This window comes from Styela clava, chromosome 7 (genome assembly GCF_964204865.1).
Source record: "Styela clava chromosome 7, kaStyClav1.hap1.2, whole genome shotgun sequence".
In the NCBI taxonomy this organism is placed as follows: domain Eukaryota; kingdom Metazoa; phylum Chordata; class Ascidiacea; order Stolidobranchia; family Styelidae; genus Styela; species Styela clava.
The window spans coordinates 12,301,069-12,318,885 of NC_135256.1; the positions used below are offsets into that span (position 1 = coordinate 12,301,069).

The following is a 17,817-nucleotide window of genomic DNA, read 5'->3' on the forward strand; positions in this document are numbered from 1 at the left end:
TAATGCAATTCCTCACGTAATATAATCCACCTGAATATAATGTGCAAAATCATCCATACGAATTATTTATTTCATTTCAAAAACTCTAGCTCTAACGTTCGTGAATACCCCAACACATGTTATTTATTACTTTTTGTCTAGTACAGCAATCTTGGAAGAGGGTATTAACACCCTTCGGGGAGCGAAAGAGATTAGACACGGGTGGCAGAGGGGCAATTATGCATTGTCGTTGAAGAAAATTGAGTTAAAATCATCGATTGTTTTTTTCAGTATGACGTGGGTGTAAGCCGTGAACATCGGAATTATGTCGGCAAACTATATTACCTCGGAATTTTCGATTGGAAACTATAACATAGTCCAGTGGTTTGCAAACATTTTGTTGTGCGGCGCCAGATTCACGGTTGGTTTAGATTTGTAATGCTCTTCCTTTGTCGTAATAAATTGTACTCCTAGAATTTATAGCCGACCTTAGGATATTGCGAACGGCGATTTTCTAAAAATATCTTAAACCAGGAAGCAATTCACTTTACTTTTACATCACTGAAACGGGTGGGCGATTGACTGATGAACTTGCGTTTTGTGAAGCGCTATGTCTTGACAAACAAGGCGCATCATTTACTCGCGTGATACCGTACAACCTCTGAATTTATCGAATGACATATTAACCTCAATGTTACATTGAGTTGTCGTTCAACTAAACGTTAGCCAAGATGCTGAGCTTCTTTTTCTATCAACTTTCTCTGTGCAGCTGCCATAATTTGCCATTCTCTGTAACAACGTCCCATTTAATCATTGTGTCTAGTTATTTGAGTTTTGATCAACCGGCCCAGTAATCAAGTCTATTATTCGCATCCGGCCCACTCAGAAAAGTAATTGCCCACCCCTGCACTAAAGAGAAAGGCACGGGAAGCAAGGTTATTACCTCACTTTTTACAACTGGTTGATGAAATCCAAGAGCAACGTGCACCTTAAGTAATTAATGAAGTATTTTCTCGGTATAAACATGTATATCTTCTAATCTAAGCAGTGTGTTGACCGATAAAACATGTACAGCTGGGTGAGGTGTGTCAGATTTTAAGTGAAGTAAGAAGGGTGTATCATTTCAAACAAGAGAGCTATGCTCAAATATATGGACACGTAGAGTCACATAATTTTGATGACGTCATAGCGAAAAAAGAAGTAATAGCCTTCTGGAGAAAATTTTTATCTTTAACCACTAAAAATTTCAAAGCAATTGGTCCAGTAATCGAAGAGAAAAGCGACTTTTTAAAAACGTGTCAAGCGGTACTGAGTAAGCAGTCAGGCAGCATCTTACCTGTACACTGTAGGCCATATACGGTAATTGATCACAGAACAGTTGTTCCCTTGCAAATTTTATGTTGTTTACACTTTAGGACAGATAATTGATCACAGAACAATTCTTCCCTTTCAAATTTTATGTTGTTTCCAGTAGACTCTCATCAAAATAAACAAATATAGTAGGCTACAAGTGCTACAACGCTTGCATTACTGCACTGGTAGGACCGTGAAAGAATAAGTTACGGTAATTTCATTGTGGTAAGACACCGGTACCGGCACCAGTACCAGTATCGTACTTACGTACTGAGCTACCAGTACCGGTTAGCAGTCAGCCAGCATCTTACCTGTACACTGTAGGCCATATACGGTAATTGATCACAGAACAGTTGTTCCCTTGCAAATTTTATGTTATTTACACTTTAGGACAGATAATTGATCACAGAACAATTCTTCCCTTTCAAATTTTATGTTGTTTCCAGTAGACTCTCATCAAAATAAACAAATATAGTAGGCTACAAGTGCTACAACGCTTGCATTACTGCACTGGTAGGACCGTGAAAGAATAAGTTACGGTAATTTCATTGTGGTAAGACACCGGTACCGGCACCAGTACCAGTATCGTACTTACGTACTGAGCTACCAGTACCGGTACCGAACCTGTAGGTCTGATATTCCGTTCCGCATACGATAGGCTATAAAACTTGCATTGCAGCATTAGTAATACCGCGGAAGGAATAAGTCAATTTCACTGCGTTACGGCACCGGTATGGCAACTTACCAGTACCGACCTACAGTAGCTGTAGTACTGAGCAAGACAATCGATCGCGAAACCGCTTGAAATAAGTGTAAAACAGTGTTCCCATGAGTAAAAATAAATACCGCGAAATTTTGTATGAAATATCATATCTCATAGGATTCATATAAAATTTAAGAATAAACAAAAGTAATAGCCTTCTAGCGAAAAAATTAATCTTCAACCACTGAAAATTTCAAAGCAATTGGTCCAGTATTCGAAGAGAAAAGCGACTTTTTAAAAACGTGTCAAAGAACAAGAACAAGAACAACAACAACATAATATTGAAACGATCGTTATGTCCACTACGTGTCCAAAAAGGTCGACGAGTACTGGTACAGAGTATGTTACAAACCTGGTGTGCTTTAATAGAATTCTATTTGGTTTTTTTATACCTGTTCGTTCTCGTCGAATCGACTACCAGTAAAAACAATTTCAACCAATGAAAATAATTTCAACTATATATATATAACATTGATGCCATTAAATATTTCTCAAATATTTTCAACAGCACGGAGAGCCACGCTCCATGTAGTCCATATGTAACGTACATTACCCTGGTCGGCCAGCTGGTGACTTTAACAATAGTATATACAATTAATTTTGCGACTTTGTAAATCTTCATTACATATTAGAACTTCGGTCGTTGCCGCTTGATAACCAGCTTTGGTTCCCCGCAGCTTTCCTTCCCCAGTAAAATTGTGTGTTCTACGTTTTGTCGTAATTTTCTCTGCTATCGTCTTTTATTAGGAAAAATAGATTTGTCTATGACCAAGTTACCCCCTTAGAAGGAGAATTTTGTTCCATTAGTCGCCAGTTGACAGAGAAAGAGTGAGAGAGATTTTATTTTTTGGTCAACCCAAATAAAATATAACAGTCATCGTAATAATAATAATAAATAATACCAAGTAATAAATTAGTTTTGTATAGACATAAGGGAGGGATACGACCAGGCGGTCGTCAAAATCAACAACATTCTAAATTAGAATTTACAATTGTATTCACAAAATGGAATAATAATTTCGGGGAAGGGAATGCTAAAGTACATCATTTTTGTTGATGATGTTTCAAAATTTCAGAGATTTCAACATTCAAAGAAGGATTTCATAGATAATTACACTGAACGAATTCAGATAATTTATACCACATATGTGATTAATAAGCAGAAATGTTTCATTTTATGGCTTACATACACAATGCAGATATATATAACTTAAATATTCTTTTAATGTGCCAACTTAAGGGAAACAGTCAATCGATCGGTTAATGCCATCAAATTTCCCAAGAGTTCAGCCTAACAAGCATTTTAACAGCATAATTTTATAATTATATTGATAAATATTGTGTTTGCGGAGGAATGTCAAATTAAGATATAAGACAAGTAAATAACAAATGAAAAATGTAAACAATTATAATAGTGTGAATTGTTGTAACAGCAAAAATACAATGCAAAGATGAAGTCCAGCATTTTCATTTCATAAAATATGAATATAAAAAGCATGTAAATTTTGAAAAGGTTCTCGACTTAATTACCTTCAACATATCTGCTGTGATTTCTATGGCCACTAACTTAATTCGCTTCAGGTCTTGTGTCAGCCTATATCAACTAATATATATTTCTCAAAAATAAAACTGCATGTAACTCGCATCGAGTTTGTGGTCGCTTACAATTCTTCTATCACTAGTCTTTCCTGGGTGGGCATATGTTATTAAGCGACAATTTCGCTGTCATATGTTGTCGTTCTTATCGACATTTTATATTGTCATGTCTGTATATATGTTAGTCTGACGGTATCGCTGTACGTAGTATCTTATTACTATTATACAAGGAATTTGACATTGTCCTATGCTGATGTTTATATGTTATTTGATGCTGCGAACGCTAGTGCGTTTTGGCCCCTGGAAAATATTATTACTATCATTAAAATAGATTTTTACTTGACAAACTTTCAGAGTTCAAATAGGGATATGGTTGGATAACAGATTCAATTTAAAAACATACACCAAATTTTCCAGAATATTATTTCAAGAATTGATACGTAATACAAGTCATGATAGTTTATTTTAAGGGAGAAAAAGTGCATGTTCATTTATAAATTTTATTGTTGAAGCTTCGTCCGAATAGCAGTTTATTGATTAAATCGGCCAATTAAACACGTGCAACATAATTAATATTTATGCAATAAAAGTTGGTAGATGAGGAGGTTATTTCAGAGTTATGTCCGGAAGGCAGGTCAATTCTCACCCGTATGCTGCAAATTTTATGTGTACCCAAAGCATTATAGTGATTAGTTACCACTACACATAGATTGTTTGTAAATTGGTCTGGTTTATGTATTATAACCCCAGCATTGACTGACAATGGTTTTGTCTTGCGTTCGTTAACTCGAACTGTCTATCTGTCGATAGCCTTCGGCTGTAGTAAGGAGACGTTTGAAAACACCTTATGAGTTTATTGCAATTCCGACAATATATACAGAAATACAATGTACACACAATTTGATCAAATCTAGTCTGATTAACACAAAACACATTGCTGAATATATAGCTTTCTACCAAGCAATTAAAATAGAATAAAGAAACAGATTTTTACATTAACGATTAAAGAATCACGCGTCATTCCGGTTTCTGGTTAGCTTTCGGTTCACTATAATCAAACATTATTAAAAGTGTTTTCTTGAAGTTCATTACTAGCAATTAACTTGTTATTGCCAAGTCACCGTGTTCCTGGTCACGTACTTACTCCAATTATGAGATGTAAAAAATTGTTCTCAAGTGGATAATTTGGTTTTAACAAGATATTTCGAATTTACGTTATTGGAATATTACTGGAAATAAATTTTATTTTTACATGGGATGGCACCGAAAGGCTATTAAATCTTGAAATTGGATTTTGAGAAATTGATAATTGCTATAACGGGAATAATTAATTTTGGTTTTCATGAGTTTCTCACGAATTGGGTCAATTTGGTGTAATTTTGTAGTTACATAACAACTAATTGGCTACATAACTCCCCCGCAGGAGTTCGGAGAATTCTAAGGATGCAATTTGGGCTGAGAAGGCGGAAATGACGTGCTGTTTTCATGAAATTCAACTAAAAATAAAAAATAAATTTTAAGCTGTATAAAGATAGATTAAATATAGTTATTCCTGAGATAGTTATACATGAGGTATATTATTGTTATAGGTATTGATGTAAATGCACGAAGTATTTAATTCTTCGTAAAACACTTGTTAGAAAGAAATCATGTAAAAGTATAATATATATGTACAATATGAGCATTGCTATTCGACTAGTCTGCCAGACTAGGGTATAAGTTCGAATTGGATCTATTATTGGGATTTGGTCTGGATTGATAGATTTGACCCCCCTGATCTTGTCTATTGTTTTGCACAAGAGGTTGAGGTGGTTCAACAGGGTTCACTTGTTCCCTGCGAGCAGCCAAGTATTGCCGAAGCCGTTGTATTCTAGGAAGTCCTTCATCTCTCAGTTTTGGGCAAAGTTTCTTGATAAAACAAACGGTCCAAATAGTGGCCCAAATGAGATAAATGGAATAGGAGCATATAAATACCTGATAAAATTGACGTCTTAATGAAGGAGAGGGCATGAACAAAAGTGTCTTGCACTTCATGTGAGATAGCATCAGTATCAGTGTCTGATGTGCTATCTGCATTAGTTAGGGTTTGCTCACTTAATATTCGTTCTCGAATAAGGTTAATGTGGCTGATTGATAATAACATATTATTAATATCATCATAACCCTGGTGTCCCCTTGGTAATTCGTTATATGCTTCATTGTAATCGATAGGATTAAAATTGTCGACAAAAGGCTTGAATGTGGGTCTCAGAAATTTTACATGCATATCCGCATGATTTAAAGTATAATTGACGTAGTTATAGAACCGACCGTCAATTTGAAACGTAAATATACGACCAGGCGTATAATTTTCAAAAAAATGAATACCCACATAAGCGTTAGAATCAGGGAATATTTGTGCAATGATCGTTTCATTGCTATTATTAATAAAGTGCACTAAAGGTCGGGTAGCATATTTACCCTGTAAAAAGAGGTTCCTAAGAACGGTAACGTTAATACGTTGGCATTCAATTTCGGTCAATATATCACCCACGGTGATAGCTGCTCTGTTCCCACCTAGTAACTGACTTAGGATCTTACCGGGGTATTGTTTAGACAGGAGTTTAATATTAGTGGTTAGAATGCTTTCAATTTGGCATTCCAATATATATCTGCTGTCAATTTGTTTATTACCTCGGAAACCCTATCAGTGCTTTCTTGAATAAACCCAATTAGAGGAGAAGATTCTGAAAAATTCTTTACAGTATAATCGTAATTAAAGGCGGGATATTTAAGAGTAAAAAGGGATGAACCATCAAGTGCAATGCATTGTTGCGTTTCGAATAACAAACCATTATTGGTACAAAAAGTATCAGACTTAAAACATCTTTTAACTGACTTGCCACATGAACCCCAGTTATGGATTGATTGCCCAAGTTTTGGAAAATCTAAGCGGTAAATCTGATTAGAAGAATTATAATGTAAAATAAGTTCAGTAACAGTTGTTTGGTATTGAGGGCAATCAATTAAAGGGTGGTGTTTCCAAATTAAAGTTTGACTTCCTAACGTGCATGACCCAGTTAATATGTTGCAGGTGGAAATTGAAGGGAAAGCACCTAACATTACCCCATGAAAAGGATCATACGAAATTTGAATACGAGACAAATGAGCATTGATCACTTGTCCGTGTCTAGAGGATGGCCAACTATAAGTAACTTTTGCCTTGTTTTGAGTGGACCAAGTATCTGGGGAAGTGGGTTCTAAATCTCCAATATTATCAGCTTTTAACGTGTGTACCCAATCTTCACAATATAAAGGGGTGGGTGGTTCTATCATGGTAGAAGTCAGTTTACTCGAATGTGCACCAAAGAAAAAATAATGACTAGACCATTTAGTAGCAGATTTCTGACATACATATAAAGTAATATTTGTATAGCTAGAAGATAATTCATGTACCGTAACAGAGCATTGCTTAATGGTTTGGGGTGTCTCCTTAGTACAATTATTGGGCTTCTGAATAAAGTATTCAGCTTTGGGTCTATTGGGGTGGCATAGGTTTACTGTAACTGTTGGAGTTGGTAAAGCAGATTCAAATGGCAGACTAGACGAATAAACAAAAAGATACATACAGATTGCGAGGTACTTAATAGTAAACATAATCGTCTCTCTGTGGCGGTCTAGTTGTCCTTCCGTGTCGAGTCCTTGATTGTATTGATCCTGAACCTTGTTGATTGCTATTAGTTTCCTCGTTCTGCGTAATAAGTAAAGAGTCGTCAATATCGGTTGATATTGGTACGTTATATCTGTGTATTAGTACGTCAGATTCAGTAGTTGGGGTATTTGAATTAGAAATGTCCTGAGTATCGGGAGTGAAAATTTCTTCATGAGCCGGCTTAACTCTATCAATAGAAACAGTGGTAGGTTTGCCTTTAAAATCAATCTTAAAAAACTTGTCGTATTTTTGTATAACACGAAAAGGTCCTTGATAAGGTGGTACCAGTGGTCTTCTAACTGCGTCAACACGTAGAAAGATGTGACTGCAAGTATGCAATTCTGGTGATAAGAATGTCTTTCTATTTAGAGGTGTTCTCGGTTGGATTGGTTTCAACTTATTGATGAAATTGCTCAAGCGTTTCATAAACGCCTGAGGGTTAGTGTTGATACCCGGTTGGTTGGTCGAGAAAAATTCTCCAGGCAATTTCAATGGTGTTCCATAAAGTAGTTCGGCGCTACTGTATCCTAAGTCCTGTTTAATGGCAGTTCGCATGCCAAGTAGAACTAAACCCAAGTTTTGATACCAATCTGCAGTATTCCGGCAGTGAGTCATCAGTGATGCTTTTAATTGTCGTATTTGTCTTTCAACAGCTGCGTTTGAGGCTGGGTGATAGCTAGTAGTTGAAATGTGTTGAGAACCGAGAAATTGCATTGCTTCTTGCCATAGAACACTTTGAAAGCAACCTCCACGGTCACTGGTGATGATTGCAGGTACGCCATATTTAGAAATCCAGAACAGAAAAAATGTTTTAACTACCGTTTCAGATGTTATGTCTTTGATAGGAATAGCTTCTACCCATCTCGAAAATTTGTCCACAATGAGAAGTATATAATTATATCCGTTAGATGGTGGTAAAGGTCCAGCAATGTCAATGTTGATATGGTAGAATCTTTCGTCTGGAGTTACGATAGTTTGCAAAGGTGAGATCGTGTGCCTTTGAATTTTACATGATTGGCATGGAATACACGCTCGGCACATTTTCCTAATGTCAATGTTCATGTTTGGCCAAATATATCTTGCTTGAATAAGATCTTGAGTTGCTCGAATTCCAGGGTGACTTAATTGATGATTCGTATCGAATATACGTTTTCGAAATTTCTTCGGAATAACTGGGCGTAGTGTTGATAGTTTTGAATCGCATAGTAGATGTAAATCGTCACTAAGTTTCACAAATCGTAATTCCATGCTTTTAGGTTCATTGTACAGGTTTTGAATGTCCGGATCCTTACGTTGTTCCAAAGCGATGTCAGACAAGGTTAGAGTTGTAGGCAAGTGTGAGAATGCGGCAATTGTCGCTCTAGACAAAGCATCGGCTACCACATTACTGCTTCCAGCAATATATCTCATGTCATTTGTGTATTGACTTATAAAATCGAGATGACGAACTTGTCGTGGAGATGATCTTTCAGCACTTTTGTGTAGGGCATACGTCAATGGTTTATGGTCAGAGAGGATGAAAAACGAACGTCCTTCCAAATCATATCGAAAATGTTTGACACTCAGATAAGCAGCCAGTAGTTCCCGATCAAAAGTAGAATATTTCCGTTGGGCTGGGTTTAACGATTTTGAGAAAAATCCTAATGGTTCCCATTGATTATTTCTCTTTTGTTGTAATACACTTCCAATCGAATCTCCTGAAGCGTCCACCGCAAGAGATATTTCTGCTTCTGGGTCTGGGTGGTTTAATAATGCAAAATCACTCAATGCATTTTTCGATTTTTCAAAAGCTTCGTCATGTTCTTTGGTCCAAGTAATTTTCTGATACTTGTTCGAGTAATGAGAGCACATTTTATGAAGTGGAGCCAATATGTTAGCACAATGAGGTAAACATTTTTGGTAGAAAGTGTACATTCCCAAGTAAGCACGTAGCTGTCGTTTGGTTTTCGGACGAGGGTAGTTCCGTAAAGCATTTACCTTTGATTTGATAGGCCGTATTCCTTTATTATTCACATGATATCCAAGAAATGTTAATTCAGGTACTCCAAACAGACATTTGTCGAAATTAATTATTAGACCGTAGTCGTGTAATCTTTGAAAAAGTTGTCTGAGATGTTCTTCGTGTTCTTCCGGTGATTTGGAAAATACCAAAATATCATCGACATAAGCAAAAACATTTGGAATATTGCGGATTACCATGTCGATGAGTCTTTGAAATGTTGAACCTGAATTTTTAGTGCCATATGGAGTCACGTGATATCGAAATGCGCCAAAAGGTGTAACTACCGTTGTTTTGTCCATGTCTTCGGATTTCATCGGAACTTGATGATAAGCAGATCGCAAGTCAACCTTCGTAAAAATTTCCGATCCATGGATTTCATTAGTGAAGGACTGGATGTTTGGTATTGGGTATGTGTCCTTTTTTGTTTGTATATTGAGGTTTTTATAATTTCCACAAATTCTGTATGAGTCAGTTTTATGAATGTCTCCATTTTTCTTCAAAACAACCGTAATAGGGCTACCCCACTCACTTGTAGATGGTGAGATAATACCTTGTTTCAAGAGTATGGAAAATTGTTCTTTGGCAGCTGTATATTTCATCTGTGGTAATCTATGAACTTTACTTCTCACCGGCAATCCAGTTGTAGTAATTGAATGCCTCACATCATGTTTTGTTGTAAGTGGATTGATTGTTTCTCGTAGTATTGAAGGAAATTCTTTCAATATTTGAACGTAACGATTGTCCTTGTTGATACCTGAGGCGATGTTCGCCGCTACCAAAGTCATTGTATTTTGCTTCATCTCGTTCGTCGTGCTAGATGGATCAATTAGTAAGCGATTTTTAAAATCAAGTATAAGTCCATAATTAGTTAAGAAATCGCTACCCAACACAGGCATATTTACGTCAGCAATTGTAAAAGTCCATGGCATTGTCTTGTGCTGTCGTAATTTCAAATTCAAAGTTTTATCTCCAAATGTAGAAATACGAGTACCATTAACAGCTTGAAGTTCATGTGTTGCGTGCCTGCTAGTAGAATTGAATTTCGAAAAGGGTAAAACACTTATAGCAGCACCTGAATCAATTAAAAAATCAAGTTTTGTACATTCGTCATATATAAATAATTGCCGACGCTTACCATCCGTGTGCAGACCATTCGCATTCAGCGTCTTAATCGAATGGCATTTGAGTTTGGGTGTTTATAAGTACATCCCGGCATACATTTCTTGGCTTTATCCCCGAATGCTTTATGATAATAGCAAAGTCCATTTGATCTAAAATTTTGGGGACCATCGGTACGTGGAGCTTGGTTTGAATTTCTATAATTATTCATGGGTCGATAAGATTGGGATCGAAAGTTATTCTGATAATCTCGTCTCGGACGCCACTGGGGCCTAGACGAATTATTCGTAAAACGTGTAGATTGAAATCCTCGTTTATTTTGATGATTGACATAATTCGGTTTTTGCCAGTTAGTGGAAAATTCTCTGAAGCTATCGGCAAGGTCATTAATTTTTGCTTCAAGTAATTTATTTTGCACCTGACTTTGTACATACGTGTCTTGTTTTGAAAAATCCGAGTTTTGTACGATTCGATCCGCTTGAATTGCCAATTGGTCCACTGTATTGTCGTAGTTTGACGCCAAAATATTTCTGATAGATGACGGTAACTTTTCTAAAAATAACTTCTTGAGCAGGCTGTTAGCAAGAGTTTCCTGCAAACGTTCAGGTCCGATTAAAAATTTCAAACGTTTTAGCATTTCAGAAGGCATTTGATCTCCTAGTTCGGAAGTGTGCAAAAATGCAGTCAATCTCTGATCTTCCGTGGGTGCAAATTTTGTCAACAAAGCTTCCTTAAGCTGAGCATATGGTCTAAGTCCATGTATCTCTAGTAAATCCAAGCCAATTCTATCGATAACTGAGTTATCTAACACAGCCAAAACTTCATCAAATTTTTTGGTTTCAGTAAGTATGCCTGCTCGTGAAAATGCGCTCTCAACGCATCTAAACCATAATTGCGGGGAATCAATCCAAAATGGTGGTATTTTAAAAGGATCTCGAGAAACATATTGTCGTAATGGCCGGGAAGGTGGAGTATGAGTATCGCTAAATAAATCAAAATTTCCCGAAGTGCTAGAATGACCTTTTCTTGTTTGATCATCAAGAGACATACTCGCTTTTAATTTGGACGATATGAGTTGAATTTTTCCAGAAGGTGACTTTTCAAAGGAAGAGCTACTCTTGGGGGTTTCCTTAGACTTTTTCGAAAAGATATCGAATGGAAATATTCTTGACGTCATAAGTTAGTCGAAAATGATGTACGTACCAAAATTCGGCTGAGGAATTATACTTCAATTCCGAGGTCAGACAGTCAATATTGCCTTGGGCGATGTGAAATGTCCTTTTCGTTCACTGTATGGATGAGTTTGATCCTTTGTTTGGTTTTGTTGCACGGTTCCTCGAGTTTTTGCGATAGGCCTGTTGGAAGATAGAGAATTGTATGATTAGCAATAGGCACCCTTAGTTGCGACTTATAGGATGTAAATTTAAACGTGAAACTTATCTTATCGAGTTCCTCTCCGTAGGCTGGCTCCGTAGGATGGTTGTCTGCTCCGTGATTGATCTGCGTCAGAAGGCAGTCCAAAGGTCGGGATCTCCAAATATAGTGATTAGTTACCACTACACATAGATTGTTTGTAAATTGGTCTGGTTTATGTATTATAACCCCAGCATTGACTGACAATGGTTTTGTCTTGCGTTCGTTAACTCGAACTGTCTATCTGTCGATAGCCTTCGGCTGTAGTAAGGAGACGTTTGAAAACACCTTATGAGTTTATTGCAATTCCGACAATATATACAGAAATACAATGTACACACAATTTGATCAAATCTAGTCTGATTAACACAAAACACATTGCTGAATATATAGCTTTCTACCAAGCAATTAAAATAGAATAAAGAAACAGATTTTTACATTAACGATTAAAGAATCACGCGTCATTCCGGTTTCTGGTTAGCTTTCGGTTCACTATAATCAAACATTATTAAAAGTGTTTTCTTGAAGTTCATTACTAGCAATTAACTTGTTATTGCCAAGTCACCGTGTTCCTGGTCACGTACTTACTCCAATTATGAGATGTAAAAAATTGTTCTCAAGTGGATAATTTGGTTTTAACAAGATATTTCGAATTTACGTTATTGGAATATTACTGGAAATAAATTTTATTTTTACATGGGATGGCACCGAAAGGCTATTAAATCTTGAAATTGGATTTTGAGAAATTGATAATTGCTATAACGGGAATAATTAATTTTGGTTTTCATGAGTTTCTCACGAATTGGGTCAATTTGGTGTAATTTTGTAGTTACATAACAACTAATTGGCTACAGCATAATGTTTTATTTTAGATGTCCGTATGTAAAACTTCCTTCCGCAGCTGTCGGCGGAAAAAACAGTATTTTAAACTGTTGGTAAGTACCATTGCTCATTCATTTCGATGTACATCCATCCAAAATTAGGGCTTGAAAAATTTATTAGGATAGCAGTTCGTCAAAAACATTCGTTGTTAGGCTTCTGTACAAAGCTGACCTGGTTTAAGTCCGTGTTTTATCGTCCGTCTGCATTATTCAGATTGTTTGACAAGCGACCTATTGTCCTCAAAAACCATTCGTTTATGCACGAGCAAGATGTGCAGGAGAAGTTTCAACACGTGTTATAATTAATCGTTTCGTCTTGTTCAAAAACACTTGCTTGCAAAGTGGTATAACCGCAGAACGCATTCGCCCTCTCGGAATGTACTTATAAATCTCTAATTTTGACACTTTTCAACTACGGGAAGTGGAAACACTACGTAAAGTAAAGACCATCGATAATTATAAAACGACCTAGCAGTAAAAACAAGACCAGGTATGTTTTTAATTAACTTGACAGCGCCAACAGTGAATATGTTCAATTTTTTGGTCATTATCATCATGTGTTATATTGAAAACCAGCTACATAGTCAGTACTATAAAGTAAACTTATTGATAAAAGCATTGTAATTGTTGTTTGGTATTTTATCCTGTACGAAAAAAAAATAGTGTAGTCAGTTTCGGAAAGATACATCCATCACGAAGTCAGAGTGCGCACGTGCATAAGGACCTACGTAAGTGTCATCAATCAGATTATGAGTTATAGTGACATGACCGTCGCTCTCTGTTAATAATTTAGTAGCAGCAACCGTTTGCTCCAGATAACATGTATATATCTTCTAATACGGAAGGTAAACTTGAACGCACACACCCAAAATTTAGTCAAGTGAAGTTTAAAGTAATGCAGGAATGCTCTACATAAATAATGCTGTTTGTATTCAGAGTTATAATAATTTAGATAACAAATATATTAATTATTTATATCGCAGCATAGGCAAGCCCGATGTTTCATGCATATTAATCACTATGTGATGATGGTTATGTTTTTATAATAAACTTTTTGGCCTAAAATATAGATAGGTGGTCAATAATCGTTTACCAGTGCTTATGGGAATATGAATTAATCCTAATGGCTGAGCAGATGCATATATTATTTCGTAAATATAAAAGTAAGACGTCTCGAAGCTGATTTCTAACTTCGACTTTATCTTTGATGTCGAAGGATCTTTCAGAAATCCTCGAAGATGCAGTTAATAGTGATAAAACTTTGCGTTATATTTGGACTTCTGGTTTTGACGTTCACGGCAGCATGCTTACCTCTACTATTTTTAATTCCTTTCCTGGGAAATAACAATGACTATATGCAGTCTTCGACATCGGGTACAGCTTTGTCGCAAATTTTATATCGAATATTCCCGTGCTTCAAAAGAAGAAGAGAAGGAAAACTTTCAACTTCATCGGACATTTCAGATGAGAATGGCAGTGCAGAAAAGGAAAATCAGTCCAAAGAAGGTCGTGGCAAAAAAACAACCCTATTTCTGGATGTTATGAATTGTTTCTCTGGCGGCGTGTTTCTCGGGACAAGCTTTCTCGCCCTGATGCCCGAAATTAGAGAAATCTTTGACGAAGTGGGAATAACATGGCCTCAGTTTTATTCGTAAGTACACTTTTACGTCGTCTTTTCACGGAATGGTTTCAATTTTACAGAAAATCGTTTACTTCTCGACACTATTCCGTTTCATTTCAAATGATTTATGTTATAATTGAAAATGGCGAAATCCTGTTGTCGTGTTTTAAATTAAAATTTGCAGAAAAACGTTTGTAAAATTTGACCATCCTTTAATCGTCAGGGGAAGAGTTCAGGTGGACGTTAATTTCACCTTGACTGTTTTATTCTAAGTGACTATTACTGTTACTTTAACGAAAAGTTCCTTTAAGTATATTGCATCATTTTATTACCGTATGAAACGCCCTTTTACGCAGTGTTTTGGACATATTGATTATTTTATTATGCAATCGATGTTCACGTAAACTATTCTATTGACTTTAAGTTCCACAACCAACTCTACAATTTTTGCCGATGAAGAGGAAGATAGACCTTTGATGCCGATAACAGAACTTTTAGTTACTTCTGGTCTTTTCCTCATATTGTGTGTAGGTAGGTGAAAATGTTTAAGTTTGAGAAAAAGCTTTACCGAGGCTTGTGTACGTATGGCATTGTTGGCTAGACAGTGATTCAACTATTTTAATTGTCAAGCTCCATTCTGTAAAATGAAAAATAACAACATAAATTATATGACCTTCAAATATTCTTTGGTTCTTTTGATATACCACGTGGACTTTGGACTTGATCGAAACACCCATAAACGTTTATACACATTTAATGCATATATACACATACATACTTACATGTACATCCTTTTTTGTGTTTGAATATCAGTTTATTTTATGATTTTGTAATTAATATATATTGGCGTCGATGATACACTATAGGCAAGCATTGAGCATTGTCGCAAATAGACAATATATAGCAATTTGTCTCGACGTACCACAACGTTCTCTTGGAACATCACGCATTAGCTGATGTTCCTATTTGAATAAAAGGATAAAGCCTAATTAACTTTGATGAATTTGGTCTTTGATTAATGATTAATACGGCACTGACAACAATAACAGTGGTGTTTGTTTAATTTTGCCAGAGCAAGTAGTCCACTCAATTACCGATAGAAATCATCACAAAGGTGATGGAAGTCATCACCACGAATCTGAGACTTCTCCCTCCGAAAGAACTGAAGTTGCAGTTAATGGAATCAAAGGAAGGGCGGTGGTAAAGGTAACGGTACCAAACGAAGAAAGCGTAGAAACAGAGGCCGTTTTCATCGACGATTTGGCGGTGGATCCTGCGAGTGAGCAACAGGGTCTTACAGAAACTGAAAGTGCATCGAGCGAGGGCCACGAAGATCACCACAACGATTCTATTGTACGATCGCTAATCTTAGTAACCACTCTTTCAATGCATTCGTTGTTGGAAGGCCTGGCGATTGGATTGCAAAAAACCGCAAGCAGCGCATTATCTATTTTTATTGCGGTTCTTTTCCACAAATCTCTAATGGCATTTAGTATGGGAAATAATTTGATCCAAGCTGGGCAATCCGTTAAAAGCATTTTGATAGCTGCTGCCGTTTTAGCCATGACATCGCCCGTAGGCATTGCCGTCGGAACTGTCATGAAAGAGACAAGTAGTGGAACGGAGATTGTCAACGGCGTCTTACAGGGCATCGCTACCGGTACTTTTTTGTTCATCACTTTTTTCGAAGTATTGTCCAAGGAATTTGCAAGTCACACAAATCGCGTATACAAAACCATAGCGTTTATACTTGGATATTGTTGTATTCTAGCCGTCATGTTTACACATCACGGGGCATGATATGAACATAGCGCGATTTAGGATAGGTTCAGTTCATCTTGAAAATTATTTCAATATGCTTGAGAACCGAAAGTCAGCTGTTACTATTCTGTTTGTTATATGCTGTAAATGAATAGCGTTTTGGAATTGTTGTGTCGTCGGGTTTGTCGATAATTAATGTAAATTTTGCTTTAACTTTTATAACTCTTTGCGGGAATTACACCAAACCACTTAGCTTTCTCATCCATAAATAATATACGTGAACGCAGTCCAGATAATATTGTTCACGAGAATGAAATAAATTTAAAGTTATCGAAATAAATGGTATTCATTTACATAGATAACATGCAATGGTTGGATTTTTCCACGAGAAACATTTAATGCTTTATCGTGCTACATATTATGTTAATTAATACATATATGCACCAATTTATGAGCTTTGAATAGGACCAGACACTGTTGGAATATGTAATGAACATAGATACTTTTCGTACATGGTAATAAATGTGTGTTTGTAAATCTTTTGATATAGGTCATTTGCGTATGGTATATATATTTAATTTTGTCATACAACATATTCCAATATACGATATTCTTGCACCTCAATCATGTTATCAGTTTGATTTCGATATCGGGAAATAATTCATGACTATCTTTTCGAAGCACCATGGAAATTTTGTTTTTGATTATTTTACAATTCTTCTTCGCATAACAAATTCAAAATTCATCGGCCATTTTGCTCTCAGGTTCTAAAATCTGCCATTTTGCTACTGAATGAACTTCAGTTATGTGGCTCGTACAGGCAAAGTGAAAACCATTATACTTTTATCGAGTTCATGTGTTTAAGTCTGGGGGCACAACAATTTTCAGTAAAGTATAAAATGTTTGGTTCTGTCGTCAAGATGACATATCTTTTAAGTTCTTAGAAATGCGGTTTTAAACTGGATCACCCTTTAGAATGTTTAGATTTTTGGGCGCCGCCTTTCCCCCACTTCATAAACACTCTGTTGGATTGTACTACTGATTGTCGTAATGTGAGCATTCATGGAATCATGTTCATTTGATTCTTAGACGCAATTTTATATTATTGTTTGGTTTTTGTCTTTTTGTATACTCATTAGGGTTTTCCTCGTTAACTCCGTATTAATAATTAATGCTTCAATGTATCTTAAAATGTTCATAAATATTTACACAATAATAAATTTAGATCAATAATATGGGTAATAGTATATAAATAACGAATACACGCTTACTCATTAGCTCATTTATATAATAGGTTAATATTGCATTTACCTACCGAAAGTTTTTTACTTTTTTATTGGGCGAAATCCATGCATAATCATATTGATTAAAATTATTTCATCATAGATTAACATTAACGTTATAAAATACAATAATGATAAAAAGAAAAGAAGCCAAGCTGAGTCGATAGCATCATAATGACCCCAAAATAGATTGATAGTATATTACAAATTAATGCGTATATAATATATCTTTTATAATTTGCTCTTACGCAAAAAAATGTTTACTACAAACCGTGTGATTGTGACGTCGCTGTGTCTAGTTAAAGAATAATGTCGAGCGTGTATTTAGAATAGGCGAATCGTCTTGATCCACCGT

At 36.0% G+C, this 17,817-nt stretch overlaps 2 protein-coding genes across 3 annotated transcripts; one reads left to right on the plus strand and one right to left on the minus strand.

Annotated features, from left to right (window-relative positions):
- Window positions 1-4,524: 4,524 nt before the first annotated feature.
- On the minus strand, window positions 4,525-11,712 carry LOC120347492 (uncharacterized). 2 transcript variants are annotated; one of them, XM_078114258.1, is made up of 3 exons: window positions 10,938-11,712; window positions 7,300-7,421; window positions 4,525-5,187 (listed from the first exon to the last, which is right to left on the minus strand). In XM_078114258.1, the coding sequence occupies exons 1-3, from the start codon at window positions 11,678-11,680 to the stop codon at window positions 5,129-5,131; spliced, it is 924 nt and encodes a 307-aa protein (XP_077970384.1). In that variant the 5' UTR covers window positions 11,681-11,712; the 3' UTR covers window positions 4,525-5,128. The 2 variants fall into 2 exon arrangements, with proteins under 2 accessions (XP_077970384.1, XP_039273434.2); XM_039417500.2 differs by lacking the exons at window positions 4,525-5,187; window positions 7,300-7,421 and adding an exon at window positions 10,333-10,456.
- Window positions 11,713-13,429: 1,717 nt separating this feature from the next.
- Window positions 13,430-17,414, plus strand: LOC120328360 (zinc transporter ZIP1-like). Its single transcript, XM_039394823.2, has 3 exons — window positions 13,430-14,448; window positions 14,843-14,949; window positions 15,491-17,414. Exons 1-3 carry the CDS (start codon window positions 14,036-14,038, stop codon window positions 16,216-16,218), a joined length of 1,248 nt encoding a protein of 415 aa, XP_039250757.2. The 5' UTR covers window positions 13,430-14,035; the 3' UTR covers window positions 16,219-17,414.
- Window positions 17,415-17,817: the final 403 nt, after the last annotated feature.